The sequence below is a fragment of the Globicephala melas genome, chromosome 1 (assembly GCF_963455315.2).
Source record: "Globicephala melas chromosome 1, mGloMel1.2, whole genome shotgun sequence".
Lineage (NCBI taxonomy): Eukaryota > Metazoa > Chordata > Mammalia > Artiodactyla > Delphinidae > Globicephala > Globicephala melas.
This window is the reverse complement of record NC_083314.1, coordinates 92,398,582-92,415,318: the sequence shown is the minus strand read 5'-3', so window position 1 is coordinate 92,415,318 and position 16,737 is coordinate 92,398,582. Positions and strand designations below refer to the sequence as shown.

The following is a 16,737-nucleotide window of genomic DNA, read 5'->3' as shown; positions in this document are numbered from 1 at the left end:
GTGCCGCGGAGCGGCTGGGCCCCGTGAGCCATGGCCGCTGAGCCTGTGCGTCCGGAGCCTGTGCTCTGCAACGGGAGGGGCCACAACAGTGAGAGGCCCACATACCACCAAAAAAAAAAAAAAAAGTTTGCAAGAAATGTTGAATGGATATGGTTCAAATGACTCCAGTTCACAAAACGTGAATACCTGTCTCCTGCCAAAAACAGTGCTGTTCTGTCCTAAATCTGTATCTTTTCAGCAAGATGACTTTCCGAGTTGCAAATATGCCCAACAGGATTAGTTTCTAGAAGTTGAGAAACTTCCATATTTTAAGAGTAGTCATGTGGCAACTGGTAGTCCATGGGTAACAGATACTCCAGGCTTCATCTTACACAAATCTATTTCATGGAGATGGGCGGCAGGATGTTCCACTATGATTAATTAGTCCAGGGGCCCGTCAACACTTAGGTGGAGAAGAAGCCACCATCAGTCTTTCGGGAATATCCTCCATTGCTGGCTGCAGTGTGAGGGGACACTGTGGAGAAAAGAGAAGAGGGAGTGGGCTGTGAATTTCAGATCCTTTGCCTTTTCTGGGAACTTGTCGCCCATACATTTATGGGGACAATGGAGAAGGTTCTAACAGCTGAGGAAACTGGCATATAGAGGACTGATGGGAGGTAGCTATAGGTCTTTCACTCCCCGGTTTCTGCCCTTTGCTGAAAATTTTTGTCCACTAGACCTAAGGCTGAGGTAGTGGCTCTGAAAAACTGAATTCATTTCCTAGCTCTACAGTCAGCATGTCCCCTGGTTTTAGTCTGATATGTGCCAGACTCTCAGTTATCCCTGATGTTCCCTAATAGCCAATCACCTCAACTCCCTGATTCCTGTGACCATTTAGAAAAACTCTTGCACCATCCATCTGCCTCCCACCCCTCAGTCTTCTGACCCTTACCTATGGATCCCTGGATGCTGTGAATAGACTCCTTCTTAGGGTTGATCCAGTGTCTGATGTTAGCTTGGGAAGTGATGGCGGGTGGCTGGGGAGGGGATAAAGATTCTCCAGAGAATTGGATCTTGATTCTAGAAGATGGTGTGGGGAAGAACACGGGAGAGTGAAATCAATCAGGAGAAGAAAGGTAAGGAGGGAAAGAGTTGCATGCAACCTTAAAGCAGCTGAGGCTTCCCTGGTGGCACAGTGGTTGAGAGTCCGCCTGCCGATGCAGGGGAAGCAGGTTCGTGCCCCGGTCCAGGAAGATCCCACATGCCGCGGAGCGGCTGGGTTCGTAAGCCATGGCTGCTGAGCCTGCGTGTCCGGAGCCTGTGCTCCGCAACGGGAGAGGCCACAACAGTGAGAGGCCCGTGTACCGCAAAAAAATAAAAATAAAAATAAAATAAAGCAGCTGAAGGCCGTTTTTACCCTCTGGAATGAACCAAAGATTTTGTGCTACAGATGAGCACAATCTTGGAAGATCTCTGTTCATTTTAGAAAATAAGAAAACAGAACTTGTATTACAGAAGTAAAAAATAACAGAAATCTATAGAAACAAGAACCTATTGATTGTTATTTCCCAGATGACACTTTACCTTACTTGATTGGCGTTGTACTTAGGGAGAGGCTCCGCCTCCACCACTTACCCATGGGCATCCTGAATGGTCTCCTGGTGTATCAGTGTCTCACTTTTGCTCTTGAACGTCCCTGTGTGGTGGTTGTACAAGGCTGCTAATCGGAAATCCAGATCGTCCTTCGGTATCTACGGAGGAAGCCAACCCCGCCACTCCCAGGATTAACTTGCCACATTTGCACCTGCTCTAGTCGGGCTAGTCTAGTTCTAGTTCTGTTGGGCTCTACTCTTGCCCCAAAGCAGAGTGAACCCTTTCTGGGCCTGAGATCCACCAACTCCCTACATACCAAATTACTATACATGATGACTTCTTAACTCTTGTCCATAAAGAATTGTCTCATGGTTAGGTCTAAGGAGTGGGGAGCTCTCCTGGAGACATGAGAACCACTATATTGTCCTGGACTTGAGCTTAACGGGCCTTACCTCATTCATGGTTATAATGAGAAGTCTGGTGAGAGAATGATTTGCTCCAGATAATCAACTGCAGCAAAACCCAAGCCTTCTGACTTCCCAGAGGAAGTTGATAAGTTGGTATTTGGTTTTAGATTTGGTAGGATCTTGGATTGGGGACAAGATAAAGATGCTAAGGTAGTCAGGGACAGACTACCTTTCAAAAAGGATATTAATTAGTCCTAAGTGGATATAAGGAGAAATAGCATTTCAATGCTAGGTACCTCAGGATCAAAAAAATAAACAGCCTGCCTCATGGACGTGATTGTGGGAGTTGAGCTGAGTCGACACCAGGGTTCCTGTTGCTGAGCAAGGTGAGTTGGGTTCTTATATGGCAGTTTCTGCAAAAGAGAAACCACATCGACCCCTGGTTACCAGAGGCCTTGCTGATGTGATAGCGTCAGTGACATCCATCCCCTTATCCCATCCCATTTTAACTGAATCGCAAACATCTAAAAGAGAAGAATGAAATGGGGCAAGACTCCCAGGGTTCTGATCTTCCTAAGTTTTCAATCTCAGAACTGACAGAAATGGGCCAGGAATACAGGGAAAGGGGTGAAGTGGGACAGGAGGTGAAGGGTGGGGAGCAGAGAGGCAAGATGAGCTCAGGTTTAGAAGTCCTGAGCTTGAAGAAGAGAGAAGATATCCTAATGCAATTAACAGGTAGGAAATTGGAGGTGTGCAGTTGTTGGAGGAGAGCTCAGAACAAGTAGTAGAGATCTGGGGGTCATCCCCCTGAAGTGGTGGTTGAAGCCTGCAAAAAGGCGTCTGACCAACAAGGAAGAGGCGGTTCATGAGGACTGCACAGTACTATAATGGGGGTGGTGGTGGGAGCAGTCAGAGACAAGAGAATCAGGAGAGAGCAGTGTCTAGGCAGGTGAGAAAATTTCAGTAAGCAGGGAAGGGTCATTGTGTCTGCAGGAATGTCAAAAAGTTCATTGGATGTTCAGTCCTCTAATTAAAACCCCACAAGTACGAATATGAAAAGCACACAGCTGATTTCTTCATTACATGTAAAATGCCATACTGTTCACCACTGTATCCCCAGTGCCTAGCACAGCGACATAACACATGGTGTTCTAAAATGAAATATTGATTGAATCAATGACTGAGTTCCAGTGAGTACAACTACAACCTAGTAGAAATCTCGTTCAACCTATTGGATGTAGGAACCCTCCTCCTCCCCTGTATATAACACAGTGCTGTGTGACTCAGCTCAATTAGGCATTAATTGAGTGGTGTGAACCAGGCAGTATACTGTCACCAAGAAAGATGAAAAAGGAAATGGGAAAACTACAAATACATATGATGCAAGCACAGGCAGCTCTCTTCCCATTCCTCGAAGGCTGCATAAGCCTCTATAAGCAGAAGGCTGAGACGGTCTTTCACTGAGAAAGTCGAGCCTGTCGAGCGTGAGTGCCATCTTCACATCCATTTTCCTTCCCTCTCAGAGAAAGGGAAGTCCCTTTTATTCAAGAGTCACCCTTCCCTGAACCCAGCCCTTCCTGGTGCTTTAGGGCCCTGTGCTATCCTGCCAGCCCCTGTACCCAGCTTCTCCTCATTCCTTCGTCACTGTCTAGCTACCCACTCCATGACCTTCCCTACCGAGCCAGCCTTCTTAAAGAGTCAACACTTGCCACCTCCACTTCCTCCCCGTTCCCATTCCCTCTTCTGCCCACTGCTGTCTGGCCTCTGCCTCAAGCACCCACTGAAACTACTCTTGCTGGTGACCACTGACATTTGTGGCTAGGTCAGGTGGATCCTTTCCAGTCCTGACCTTCTGACCTCTGCGGTTTCTGCACCACGACTCTGATTCCATGAAATGTTCTCTCCATCCTATGTGGGTCCAGATCCTCCGGGTTCTCCTCCTACCTCTGGCTATTACTTCTCAGCTTCCTTCTCAGCTCTGCTTTCTCTCTCTGTCCCTTAGTGGTATTCTCCAGGGGGGTTGTCTCTGCCTTTCTGACTCTCACATTCACTGGATGAGCTCATTCTCTCCTATACCTTCAACCACCAGATGAATACTGTGGCTTCCAGACATTTTCAACCCACAGCTCTCAACCAGGTTGCCTACTCTTCATCTCTATGGAAATGTCCCACAGGCACCACGAAAACAACAGCTACATAACTGATCTCAACATCTTTCTCCCCAAACTTGCTTTCCCTGGATGCCTCATTCAGTAAATGTTATCAGGTAAGCCCTCAGAAAGCTCTCCCTGACTCATCCACTCTCTTGAACCCATGTCCAGTCAGCCACAAAGTCCCAACAGTCCTGCCCTTTGCATCTTACCGCCATCCCCTGCATCACTGCTGTACATCCGTTATTCCTCCTGGAGATCGCTGCACCAGCCTCGTAGCTGATCCCTCTTGTCGCACTAACATCCTGTCCAATCCACTGCCACTTGTGCTTTCTACAACACCCATCTAGTATGCCACTGCAGTGCTTACAGTCCTGAGATGATTCCCCAGGATGAAAACCTAGCTCACTAGCATGCTGTACACAGCACACCCACCCCAGGAGGGTCACCTCTCCAGCTTCCACCCTCTCCACTCCTCCATTTCACACCAACGCTTCAGCCACTTTGGACTCTTTGGTCCCAAAGAGGCCACCCTCATCCTCCTCTCCATGTATGTGCACCTGCTGCTCCCTTTGCCTTGAATGTCTGGTTCCTGTTTCCTTCCTCCTAACTTACATTCCACCTCCTCCCTCCCCTGGTCCAGCTGACTCATATTTGAATGTCAAAACTCACCTGCTCTGGGAGGCTTTCCTTTAAGCTCCTGTTTCCCATGAGAAACCACATATAACTGTCACAACACATGTGCTGCTGTGCAAGCACTTTTGCTGTTGCTGTTGTCAGTCTGGCTTTTATACTAGATTTCCCTGAGAACAGGAGCTAATCTAATGTGTCTATACATCCTCAGTTTTTAGCAGAGCGCCCGGCATACAGTAAATAATAAATGTTGAATAAACAAAAGGGAGTGCTTTGATTTTGTTATTAAGCCACAATTACCATTTAGTTCACCTTATTTTTCACCACTTCAAACATCTCAAATACTTCTACGAGAAAAGTGGAACCTGGGCCTGGGTAAGCCCCATTTTGGCAATCATTGCTTAGGGCTGTGAGTGCCTCTTGTTCCTCTGGACTAGAACTCCACTTGCCTCTGCTCAAAAGCACCTGTGAAATGTTGGCAGACCTGAATATGGGGACATAGAGGAAGGCAGAGAACAGACTTCTCCGGTACCTGACTCAGTGTCCTCACCATAGTCCTTTAAGTTACCATCTCTTCCTGTCGCGCCGACAGAAAGAAGAGTGCGGTCGACCCTACTGGGAATCTGCGCAAGAAACCTCAGTACCTTGGAAGCCCGCAGTTTTCCCAAGTAGGAATCATCGTTTTCCAACGTAGGATGATGGAAAGGGTCTCGGGTGAGAGGCATGGTAAAATGCCGAGCGAGACACTCTTAAGAGTGATGAGAGGCCCGCGCAGCCGCTCACAATCTTGCACGCGGAGGAGCCGGGGTCCCAATTGTTTGGCACGCCCAATTTCAGTTGCCAGGCAACTACCCCGCCGTCTATGACTGAGGCGAATTCCCTCCGAGAATGGCGCCACCTGGCGGTCCAACGCGGGAGGCCCCTCGGGAAGAAGCTACTGGGAACGCAGAGGGAAAGCGCCGCTGAGTGTACCGGGGAGCCCTGGATTGGCACTCGTGAGACTTCGGTGAAAAACGCCGAACAGGTCTTCTGCAAAAGACTTCAGTTAAAGAAAGTATTCCTAAAAGGTGGCCCAGAAATGTCCTTCCTCCTGGCATCTAACCAAAGGATTTCTCAAAGCGATGAGAGAATGGGGATGTCAAGAGACGGAAGAGTCCAGGTGTCGTGCTTGGAAAATTGCCGGCTAAGGCAAACTCTCCTTGCTTAAAGGAGTCTCAGGGCTTAGCATAGCGCCGGTTGTAAAGGCACAGATGGATTTGGCGGGGTGGAAGTAAGATCTCCAGAAGAGGCTGTTAGAGTAGGTGACACGTGCCGGGGCCACTCTTCCAGGCTATAAGCTCTGCAGAAGAGACGGCATCTCAATCATTTTACTATCGCTTCACACATAGGAGGTGCTTAATAAGTATATATAGAACGCCACGTCTGCAAAATTAGAGGTGTTCATAAGTAGCCGATGGCTACGAAATAATGAATTTGGTGGCGATGGCTTGGAGGTTGTTTCCACCGCGTTCCTTACACGAGCCCTGTGAGCGCCTGTTGGGACGGTTGCAGACCCTGGGCACTCGCATTCCCACGCCGCGCGCGCCAGTGGCGGCGGCTGCCATGGCGACCGGCAGGTGAGCTGCAGAGGAGCTAGTGGTCCGGTGCCCCACCCGCGCGGAGGGAACGAGGAGGCGGTTGCCAAGGCGACGTGGGTAGGAGGAGGAGAAGAGGAAGGAGGGAGGAGGAAGGATGGGCTGCCTAGGCGTAGCCGCAGGGAGGTGACTGAAGCGAGCCCAGCCCCTTGCATCCTCCCCCCTGTGAACCTCCCTCCCCTTTTTTTCCGCCTTCTTCCAGCAGTAGCTGCAGCCGCAGCACCTGAACCGCTGCTGTCGCTCGCTCAGAACAACACTATGGCTGAGCCTGGGCACAGCCTCCATCCCTCTGCCAGGGGCAGGGGAAGAACCGAGCCGCGCACACTCCGGCTTCTGCGGCTGCTGCTCTGGGTTGGGACCACCTTCCAGGTGACTCAGGGAGCGGGACCGGAGCTTCACGCCTGCAAAGAGGTACTCTCCTCCCGACCCGACCCCACTTAGGTCAGAAAATCTTGGATCTCGGCAGGGATCTTGGGACCCACGCAAGACATTTTCAGAAGCCACGGAGTTTAGGTTTCTTTGGGGATGGGGGGTGGGGGAGGAAGAGGAGTAGACTGGCGTCATGGAGAAGCCAGCCCACTGGAGGACTCACGAAACAGGTCAGCCTCACAGCTTGGGCTGCTGAGCTCAGGGGAAAGGTCCCAGCTCCAAGGACCTCAGGAGGGACCTGAGTGCCTGGACTTGGGAATGAGGGAAGGAGAAGACATGGGTTGTTTCCCAGCTGGGATGAAATTACCTTAAAAGTGGTTGAAAACAAAAGATTATGTACAGAGGGGCAAAATAGAAAGTGGGAAAAGGGAGAAGTGGGGTAAGAAAGGAGTTTGGAAGGCCAACGGAAAATAATGGATCGAAGTGGGAATCCTTGTGATTTTATCATGGCTTCAAGAAAGTATGAAAATGGGAGGTCTGCAAGGGGGACTGAAGGATCCCATCACCTCTCTTCCCTTGGTATTAAACATCCAGTTTCCTTGTGGGCTGCTAAATGTGGATCCTGTTTATAGTTTGCCTCCCCCGGTGTGCTTTCTTTAGTGTACCTGACAGTGCATGACCCACCTTTGGCCAGACTTTGAGTTCTGTAGTATCTCACTTTCAGCCAATCTCTACTTTCCTTCTCTGGACTTTTGCTGACATATGTCGTAAGTCTTTTTCAAGGTGTTTCTAAAATGTTGCCAACATAATTCAGAGAATAAGTAGTGAATGTCTTCCAACCAAAAATGCCTTTGAACATTCTTTTGGAGGGATACAAAAAAGGAGTAACAAAACTCAGTAGTTTCTATGGTATTGAAATAACAATAATTGGTTGTGTTCTGAGTAACTTTTTAAAAACCATATGGCAGACGCAGCAACAACATATTTACAAGAACTTCATGGCAGAAGGCAAATAAAGTTGTTATCTATGTGAAATATGAAAGACTTTGTAATACGTTGAGTCTAGCCCTGTACAATTAATCTGAAATGTCATACTTGGCTAAGGTTTTGAGAGGTTGAAATATTATTTATAAGTTGTCATGGTTAACTAGTGATTAGCAACCATAACCCCGTCCCATATGGAAATGTATTATTATGACGGTATTCTAACCATTAGACCATCTATGACAAAACAGATCATGAAGAAGTGAGGGGGGTGGGAAGAGAGAAGAGAATTTTTGTGTGAATAAAGATACTTCACTTCATTCATGAATATGAACAAGTGACCCCAGTCAGTGGAAATTTTTGTAACTTGTATCAGTACCAGCAGTGTCCTGCCCTGGGCCATCCACATTTTCACCCAGTCACTGTTTGACCTGTTTTAAAGATGGCTGGGAACAGGATGATTTTGTCAGTAAGTGTTGCTTACTGGCCTTGGTGGCCTGTGGTCTAACCAACCAAGTGAGTTCCATCAAGCAAACTCACTTGCCTAAGAATCCAACATAGGACTCCCCCTGTGTGGAAGGTAACAATCTTACAGTTCAACTACCACTTCTTGTTGATATGTTTGTCCACTATGGAAAATACGAGCCGGTTAAGAAATTAAACACTTTGTATCATCTTGCTTGGGAGGGAGGGAAGAATATTGATACTTGAGAGCTCTAACTTGTGTAGAAATTTTGCCTTTAGTCCTTTTTAAATGATTGGCATTTGCCTAAGCAAAAGGCCTTGCCACAGAGCATAAGCTGAGGGCAGTGGAAAGCTGTGGAACTCAACATACCAGGGTTCCAGTCCCTGCCTGTTACTTACCACCCAGGTTTTGGATCTGTAGAATTGGTATTTCAATAACACCTACCTCAAAAAAGATTGCTTTGAGGACTGAAAGAGAAAATACAAATAAAACACAAATTAGAGTTATCTAACTCTCTTTCCCATTCAGCTTCTTTACCATTAGATCCACACCCCATGCCGGAGTGAAAGTGGCTTAAGAGTCATCTATGTTGGCCACGGGCGTCAGCAAGTCCTGTTTACACTCTTCTTGAGCAAACAGTGGCTGCTGAACACCCTCGACTCCAAAACAATAAGGAAGAGAATAAACCCATTATTATAATATTCTTTGTTTGGCAGTATGAATTGACCCAATAAGTTTTAGGGGCTTCCAATCCTAAATGGTGAAAAAAAACAATTCAGGGTAGACTAACCCTTCCCTGTTCTTACTCTTCATGTGAATTTCTCGTGCGTCTTTGCTGGGTATTAATGGCAGGGAGTCTTATCGGCCAAGGCTGACCCTCATGACAACAATGCTGTTCCTGCCTTGTTTCTGAAATCTGAGGCATCCGTCTGGATCGAATCAGGGAACAAAGAGGTTTAGGGTAAAGCCTAAACTGAGGAGGCAGAGACCTGGGAGTTCTAGATTGCTAAACGTGTGCTGGGGCTTGGCGTTCCTTTCACAGTTTTACAATAATCAGGGTCACCGGTGGAACTAAACATCCTGTGTGGCGTTTGTCTTCATGAATCATTTCTTTAGTCCTGTGCTAGCCCAGGCTAAGTGCTGACTGAGAGCCAAAGGAGCATTTTCTATAGCACAACGAATCTATATCAAATGAGAGAGGAAGAGAAAACTGCCTTTCCCAGATAGGTATTGCCCTGAGGCTTCAGTGCTAATAGCCCCCAAAGGGACATCCCAATCTATGTTGAAAAGCCCAGAGGGCTTAGGAATCTGGCAGACATGGATTAGAATAAAATTTGGTGAAGGAATGATGACTCTGCCACTTAGTAAGGATGCTACTTTGAGCAAGTTAATTAACTTCTGACAGCTTCAGATTCCTGATCTGTAAAATGGGGATGGTAACACCTATCTCACAAGGCTATTGTGAGGATTCAATTAAATTGGATAACACATGTAAAATGCCTAGTATATATCCTTGACATGTCATAGGGGCTTCAGAAATATTGGTAGGCAGAAAAGATAAGTCCACAAATAATGACGTACAAATGATGACATAATGTTAACATGTGGTAAGCAATGTGGGAATGGCAATATAGAGTTGATAGGAAAAGAAGAAAACATATTTGAACAGTTGACACTTGACCTGCTTCTGGAATAATCAGCAGAGTTTCAACAGGCAGAGATGGGGGGAGCATGATTTCTAGATAGAGAAAGGAGACCAAGGAAAAGATCCTGACAATTGCAAGTAGACCACGTGGCTGAAATGTGGAGTGGGCGTGGGGTACCATAGAAATCAAGATTGGAAAGTGGGAAACTAAGTGGAGAATCTCTGAAGGATTCTTAGCAGAGGTAGTGGATTAGCATGAATATAAAGTAACTAAGTTGAGATAGGCCAAAAGGTGAGAGCAGAGAGATGGGGGCGAGAAGACCAGTTCAAAAGATCTTACAGAGGTCAAGGAGGAGGTTAACAAAGGGACTGCACTGGGATGGTGGCAGTGGGATAAATAGAAAGGCTTGGATATGAGAAAAACATGCCGAAGGTAGAAGTTAGAGGATTTGGCTACTGATTGAAGGAGTCAGGTGGATCACTGGGAGAATTAGGCAAGATAATGCTTAAAGTGTTTTGCAAAATGCAGCGCATAGAGTAAGTGCTCAGTAAATATGCTTTTAGAAAACGTAATAGAACATCATTCTAAGTCATTAGATGGCCTTGCATAACACCATTTTAATGAGGAACGGAATGAACTACCTATCCTGACTAATCCCTAATGTCAACCCTTTCGCTTTGACCATCCACACTAGACCCACCCCTTCTCACCTTCTTCTTCTTTTTTTTTTTTTAATATTTATTTATTTGGCTGCACTGGATCCTAGTTGTTGCTTCCACCTTGCCCACATATTGTCTAGTGCTCAGCCAGAGTAAACCTACTGAAAATAAGACAGATATTGCCCCTCCTCTGCTCAAAACCTTCCAAAGGCTTCCTGTCTCAAAGTAGAAACCAGCTCCTTACACGGGCCTACAAGGCTGTATGTACAATCCTCACCTCCTCCTCTGCAGTCACACCAGCCTCCTCACTCTTTCTCAGAACTGTGGGGTAACCTGCCCCCTCAGGGTCTTGGCAATTGCTATCTTCTCTGCTTGGCAGGCTTTCTCCCAGGATGTGCAGCTTATTTCTTAATTCCCTTCAAGTTTTTGTTGAAATGTCTTCCCACTTCCTATCCCATTTTCTGTTTTATTTTCTCCAGAGAACCTACCACTTTCTAACGTGCTCTATATTTTATTTATTTTACTTATTTCTGTCTTTTCCCACTAACACGTAAGCTCCACGAAGGCAGGGCTTTTTGTGTTTCATTTAATGCTGTGTCTCCAACACCCAAAATAATATCTGGCACATTGTGGGCCCTTAATAAATTAATGTAATAGATTAATAATATTCCACTGATGAAATTTATTTAACCAATCCCCATCATTGAACATATATGTTAGAAACATATGTTAACATATGTTTCTAATTTTTGACTATTATAAACAATGCTAAGATGAGCCTCTTTTTGCATATTCTTTCCAACACATCTGTCATTACTTCCTTGGAATAAATTCCTAGAAATAGAATTGTTGGATGAGAGAGTAAGATCATTCAGTTAACTCCTTAAGTTATATTTCTAGAAATGGGGATTCCTTGATCAAAAGTCACATATTTTATATTGTTCCATATTATGAGATCCTCTTTTGGAGAAATTGCATCGATTTTTCTTCCCATCAGCTTTGCACATTTCCTCACATCCTTGGCAAAACTATCAATCCTGGGCTTCCCTGGTGGTGCAGTGGTTAAGAATCCACCTGCCAATGCAGGGGACACAGGTTCGAGCCCTGGTCCAGGAAGATCCCACATGCCGCGGAGCAACTAAACCTGTGCACCACAACTACTGAGCCTGTGCTCTAGAGCCCACAAGCCACAGCTACTGAGCCCACGTGCCACAACTACTGAAGCTCGCACACCTAGAGCCCGTGCTCCGCAGCAAGAGGAGCCACCACAATGAGAAGCCCGTGCACCGCAACAAAGACCCAACACAGCCAAAAATAAATTAAAACAAACCAACCATCAATCCTTTCAAATTTTGATAAATCACTAGACAACACACACACACACACACACACACACACACACACACACATACACACCCCTTCATTCTTGCTTGGCTCATAGTGGAGGGACCCTGTGTGTTTCAAGGAGGATCCCATCTATAGCTCCTAAGTGACCTCAGAGTGTTTTGGGATGCTCTTACTGTGACTGAGAAGTAAAATGCTTGCTCATTCTATAGCAAACAATATAAAAATCCCTACAGATCATTCTTATTATGAATCCCTTCTCAGCTGCTTCCCCCTCCACCTAAACTGGAGTGAGAACTCTGCCCACCCACGCTATGCCTGGCTTCCCCTCTCCTCTCTTTCACATTTCCCCACCTAGGTGGTCACTGGGAAGGAGTTCTTTTGGCTTGAAAAGCAAAGTAGATATTCATAAATAACCACCCCAGCTGACCTATGCATTTGGTTAAGTGCTATGAGAGAAAAGGGAAAGATAGGCTGAGAGATTATGAGAGGAGATCTGACTTAGATCAGGGAGGTTGGAGCAGGACTCTCTGAGGAGTGAGTTTAAGCGGCGAGCTGAGGATGTGGAGGAGTTTGGTGGGTGAAAATGTGCAGACGAGCTTGCAGACAACAAAGAATCTGGTGCTTTAGGGGATGGGGAGAAGGCCAGTGTGGCTGGACCACATGATTTTATACTCATAAATGAAAAAGTATATCCCCATTTTGAAGTTTCAGAAACTACTAAAGAGGTGAGATTTTAGTCAAAGGTTCCTGGGGGCATGGGTTTGTTTAAAAATTATCATTTAGGGGCTTCCCTGGTGGCGCAGTGGTTGAGAGTCCGCCTGCCGATGCAGGGGACGCGGGTTCGTGCCCCGGTCCGGGAAGATCCTACAGGCTGCGAAGCGGCTGGGCCCGTGAGCCATGGCGGCTGGGCCTGCGCGTCCGGAGCCCGTGCTCCGCAACGGAAGAGGTCACAACGGTGAGAGGCCCACGTACCGCAAACAAAACAAAACAAAACAAAATTATCATTTACTTTTACATGCTAAAGTAATATATGCTCATAGCAATAATAATAATTCATATTTATTGAGTGTTCTACGTGACCAACATGCATTAACTCAGTTCCCACAGTTACTCTATGAGGTAGGTCCTATTAATATCCCACCCCACACCATTACCTCTCCTCTTTCCTGTTTTATTTTTCTCCATAGCACTCTTTACTATCTGACATATATTTTACATATGTACATATGTGTGCATATACATACATATATATGTATATTTTAATTGTCTATCTCTTTTGACAAGATTGTGAAGTCTACGAGGGCAGGTATTCTTTTTTTTGGTACTGTTCTTTTTTTCTTTTTTATACATTTATTTATTTATTTATTTATGTTTGGCTGTGTTGGGTCTTTGTTGCTGCTTTAGTTGTGGCGAGCGGGGCCTACTCTTCATTGCGGTGCTCGGGCTTCTCATTGCTGTGGCTTCTCTTTGTTACGGAGCACGGGATCTAGGTGCATGGGCTTCAGTAGTTGTGGCGCATGGGCTTAGTTACTCCGCGACATGTGGGATCTTCCCAGACCAGGGATCTTCCCGGACCAGGGATCGAACCCTTGTCCCCTGCATTGGCAGACGGATTCTTAACCACTGCGGAGGGCAGGTATTCTTGTATGTTTTATTCATTTCTATATTTCCATTGCCTGCCATATAGTAGATATAGTAGATACTCAAAAATTGCCCTGAATGAATCCCCATTTTATAGATGATGAAACTAAGGCAAAGAGAGATTAGCCTGCCCAGGGTTACTTGGCTGGTAAAGGAGCAGGAACTCAGGCAGCTGAGCTCTTAACTACCGTATTTCCTGCCTGTCCATGTTAACAATCCAAACTAGGCAGAGGGTATAAGCTGAAAAGTACAAATTTTCCTTACCACCTGCAAATCCCCAAAGGCTAACCTCTGTCAACACTTGCTTAAATATATTCTTCTTGAAATGTTTTTTGCCTATACAAGCACATCCGTGTATTCTTTTGCCCTTCCTGTACAAATCAGATCAAAATATTTGTCCTATTCTGTATTTTATTGTTTTCATCACTATAGCTCCACTGCGATTCATTATATGTGTGTACTGTGATTTATTGAAACAGAAACTTGATGAATAGGTTGATTCCAGCCGCTTATATGGTAACATTGCTGCAGTGAATATCCTCCTACAGGAGTACATACTGATGCATACTTGTTTGAGTCTATCTGCAGACAAATTTTTAAAAATAGAAATAGTGGGTCAAAGAGTCTAAGTGTTTAACATTTTGATTGATGTGTGTCAAGTTGGTAGCATGGATTTTCTTTTTTTTTTTTTTTGTGGTACGCGGGCCTCTCACTGTTGTGGCCTCTCCTGTTGTGTAGCACAGGCTCTGGACGCGCAGGCTCAGCGGCCATGGCTCACGGGCCCAGCCGCTCTGCAGCATGTGGGATCTTCCCGGACCGGGGCACGAACCCATGTTCTCTGCATCGCCAGGCGGACTCTCAACACTGCGCCACCAGGGAAGCCCTCTTTTCTTTTTTAATATTTATTTATTTATTTGGCTGTGCCGGGCCTTAGTTATGGCAAGTGAGATCTTCGTTGCGGCACATGGGATCTTTAGTTGCCGCATGCGGGATCTTTTAGTTGTGGCGTGAGGGATCTAGTTCCCTGACCAGGGATTGAACCCGGGTCCCCTGTATTGGGAGGGCAGAGTCTTAACCACTGGACCACCAGGGACGTCCCAAGCAGCATGGATTTTCAAAGAGCATTAGTTTTCTCCAACTGCAGTCAATGGAGGAGGAGGGAGGCTTTGGCTGTGAGGGTGGCAGTCAGAGTTTACTCTCACCCGGGAATCATAGAGACCTGGAGGGCCCTTCCGGAGAGCCTGTCAGCCTTACCAAGCTGCCAGCTTGTCCCAGGCAGGGCAGCCGGGCCTGATGTTAATTCTGCCAAATTTTCTGAAAAGAAGTTGGGCAAACTCGTAGCTTTTCCTCAGTCTGTACTGTCCCTCTGGTAAGTGATAAAAATTGGGCCATTTGTCACACTTCTTCTTAAGCTTTCCTTCTATGTCATAGCAGATAAAGCACAGAACAGATAATTATAGTTAGCGCTTGACAGCTGCTGAAAGAAAATATATTTATCGTACTTCCTAGGCTCTCCACTTTTCAAATTCCTTGAAGTCTGAGAAGCCTAATATGAGGTTATCACCTATTTTTCTTCTTTGATTTGTCATGTACCATGAAAGGCATGTAAAAAAAAGACCCAGAGAACTATGCTGAGTGACAAAATAAATAAATTGAGTTTCATAGGCCCAGAATGTGATTGTCCAGGTCTGATTCTTACTGATGATACAAAATAAAAGGCAAAAAAATATATGGACTTTAATAAGCCTGCATGCTAATTGGAGCATCCTTCTTCTCACCCCATGCCGAACAATAAAGCTGTTTCTGAACTAGAAAGGAAACTGAAATTGGCTAGCTTTCTGCTTGAAATTGATGACTTCAGTCTCCAATGGAAACTGGAAACATATGACAATAAAAGGGTGGCTAGTAAGCCACTAAGAGAAAAGATAAAGGGAGCATCAGTTATATCTGTTCATCTGACTTTTCCTTAGGAGAACCATGCTTACAAGAATTTTAAGGACGGTTCTGACTCAGGATAGCACTTGAGAAAAGTCAGCATGTCAAGCACTGTGCTACACACAGACTAGATGCTCCATACAGTTTGAGTTAATGGATCAACTTAATTTTCCTTGTAAAGAAATTTTAAAAGATTAGGGCCAGAACCTCCATTTACAAATATTAATTCAGCTGTGTAAATCATCTGTAAAAGAAAAGAAGGAGCTGTGCCCAAATATAAAATAAATAACAGGTTAGCAGGACATGAGAAGAAAACAAAGAACTATGGTGGGGCGGGGGGGAAAAGTCAGATTTTAAAAAGAACATACAGACTTTTAGTCCTGGACTGTCTAAAAGGCTACCCCCTGATTCTTGTATTCACCAGCTTATTTCTCCCATGTAGAGACAGGCCATGTATGATTTCTGAGGAATGTGTGATAGTGGCCAGTGCACTTGGTTGTCTTTGATGCAGGAATTGCTTATACATTCTTACGTTAGATGATGAGTAGCTGAAGGGCAGGGACGTGAATGAGTATGAGCAGATAAAGGTGATACCACTGGGAGGATGCAGATAGATTCTCAGGAGCTTCTCTGCAAGAGGAGACATCCTTTTAATTTTCAAAAACTGAAAATTTAAGGTTTTTAAAAACCTTAGATTGCTATCATCCCAAATTTATGAAACTCTTTTTAAAATTGAATTATAGTTGATTGACAGTATTGTGCTAGTTTCAGGTATAAATCTTAATTTGATACTTGCAGAAACTGAGGACCAAGGAGATCTTCAGAGGATGCAAGGAGATCAACAGGTTGGTGCAATCTAGGTCATTTAGATATAAAATTGCGACCTTGTAAAGTGCTAGTGTTAGGGTGGGTCTCAGTGATCATTCACACCTAAGGCATCTTCACCAGCTCCCTAACATAGCGGAGCGGGTGCCTATCCTCAGGTGCGTTAGGTTGCCTAGCAATTACAAATGTTTAAAAAGGAATACTTTTGGGAGTTCCCTGGCTGTCCAGTGGTTAGAACTCAGCGCTTTCACTGCTATGGCTGGGGTTCAGTCCCTGGTCTGGGAACTAAAATCCCGCAAGCCACGCAGCGAGGCCAAAACAAAAACAAAAACAAAAACTTTTTACCCTGGGTAATGAGAAGCTCACTATTTCTAGAGTTAAGCCATATCATTGGGGCAAAAAGTATTCTTCTTTTAAATTTGTAATTGTTAAGCAGCATAACTGGTTACCTATTATAAATGTCATTATT

General features: G+C 45.4%; 2 protein-coding genes across 3 annotated transcripts in view; one reads left to right on the top strand and one right to left on the bottom strand.

The window, feature by feature from the left end:
* Nucleotides 1–443: 443 nt before the first annotated feature.
* CFAP276 (cilia and flagella associated protein 276) lies at nucleotides 444–5,487 on the bottom strand. Of its 2 annotated transcripts, XM_060287343.1 has the most exons (5): nucleotides 5,407–5,487; nucleotides 2,276–2,392; nucleotides 1,615–1,730; nucleotides 932–1,059; nucleotides 444–514 (listed from the first exon to the last, which is right to left on the bottom strand). In XM_060287343.1, the coding sequence occupies exons 1-5, from the start codon at nucleotides 5,485–5,487 to the stop codon at nucleotides 444–446; spliced, it is 513 nt and encodes a 170-aa protein (XP_060143326.1). The 2 variants fall into 2 exon arrangements, with proteins under 2 accessions (XP_060143326.1, XP_060143327.1); XM_060287344.1 differs by lacking the exon at nucleotides 2,276–2,392.
* A 1,067-nt stretch (nucleotides 5,488–6,554) lies between these two features.
* Nucleotides 6,555–16,737, top strand: part of ELAPOR1 (endosome-lysosome associated apoptosis and autophagy regulator 1) — a 73,275-nt gene continuing 63,092 nt past the window's right edge. The window contains exon 1 of the mRNA XM_030868902.3: nucleotides 6,555–6,807. Within this exon, the coding sequence (XP_030724762.1) occupies nucleotides 6,655–6,807 (153 nt within the window). The 5' untranslated portion in view covers nucleotides 6,555–6,654. The remainder of the gene's footprint in view (nucleotides 6,808–16,737) is intronic.

Coding starts and splice junctions, on each gene's coding strand:
- CFAP276 (XM_060287343.1), bottom strand. CDS start 5,487: ATGCCTCTCACCCGAGACCCTTTCCATCATCCTACGTTGGAAAACGAT. Junction 1,731..2,275: donor TTTATTTTTTTGATCCTGAG/GTACCTAGCATT, acceptor CTTCCTCCGTAG/ATACCGAAGGACGATCTGGA. Junction 515..931: donor CAGCATCCAGGGATCCATAG/GTAAGGGTCAGA, acceptor TTTTCTCCACAG/TGTCCCCTCACACTGCAGCC.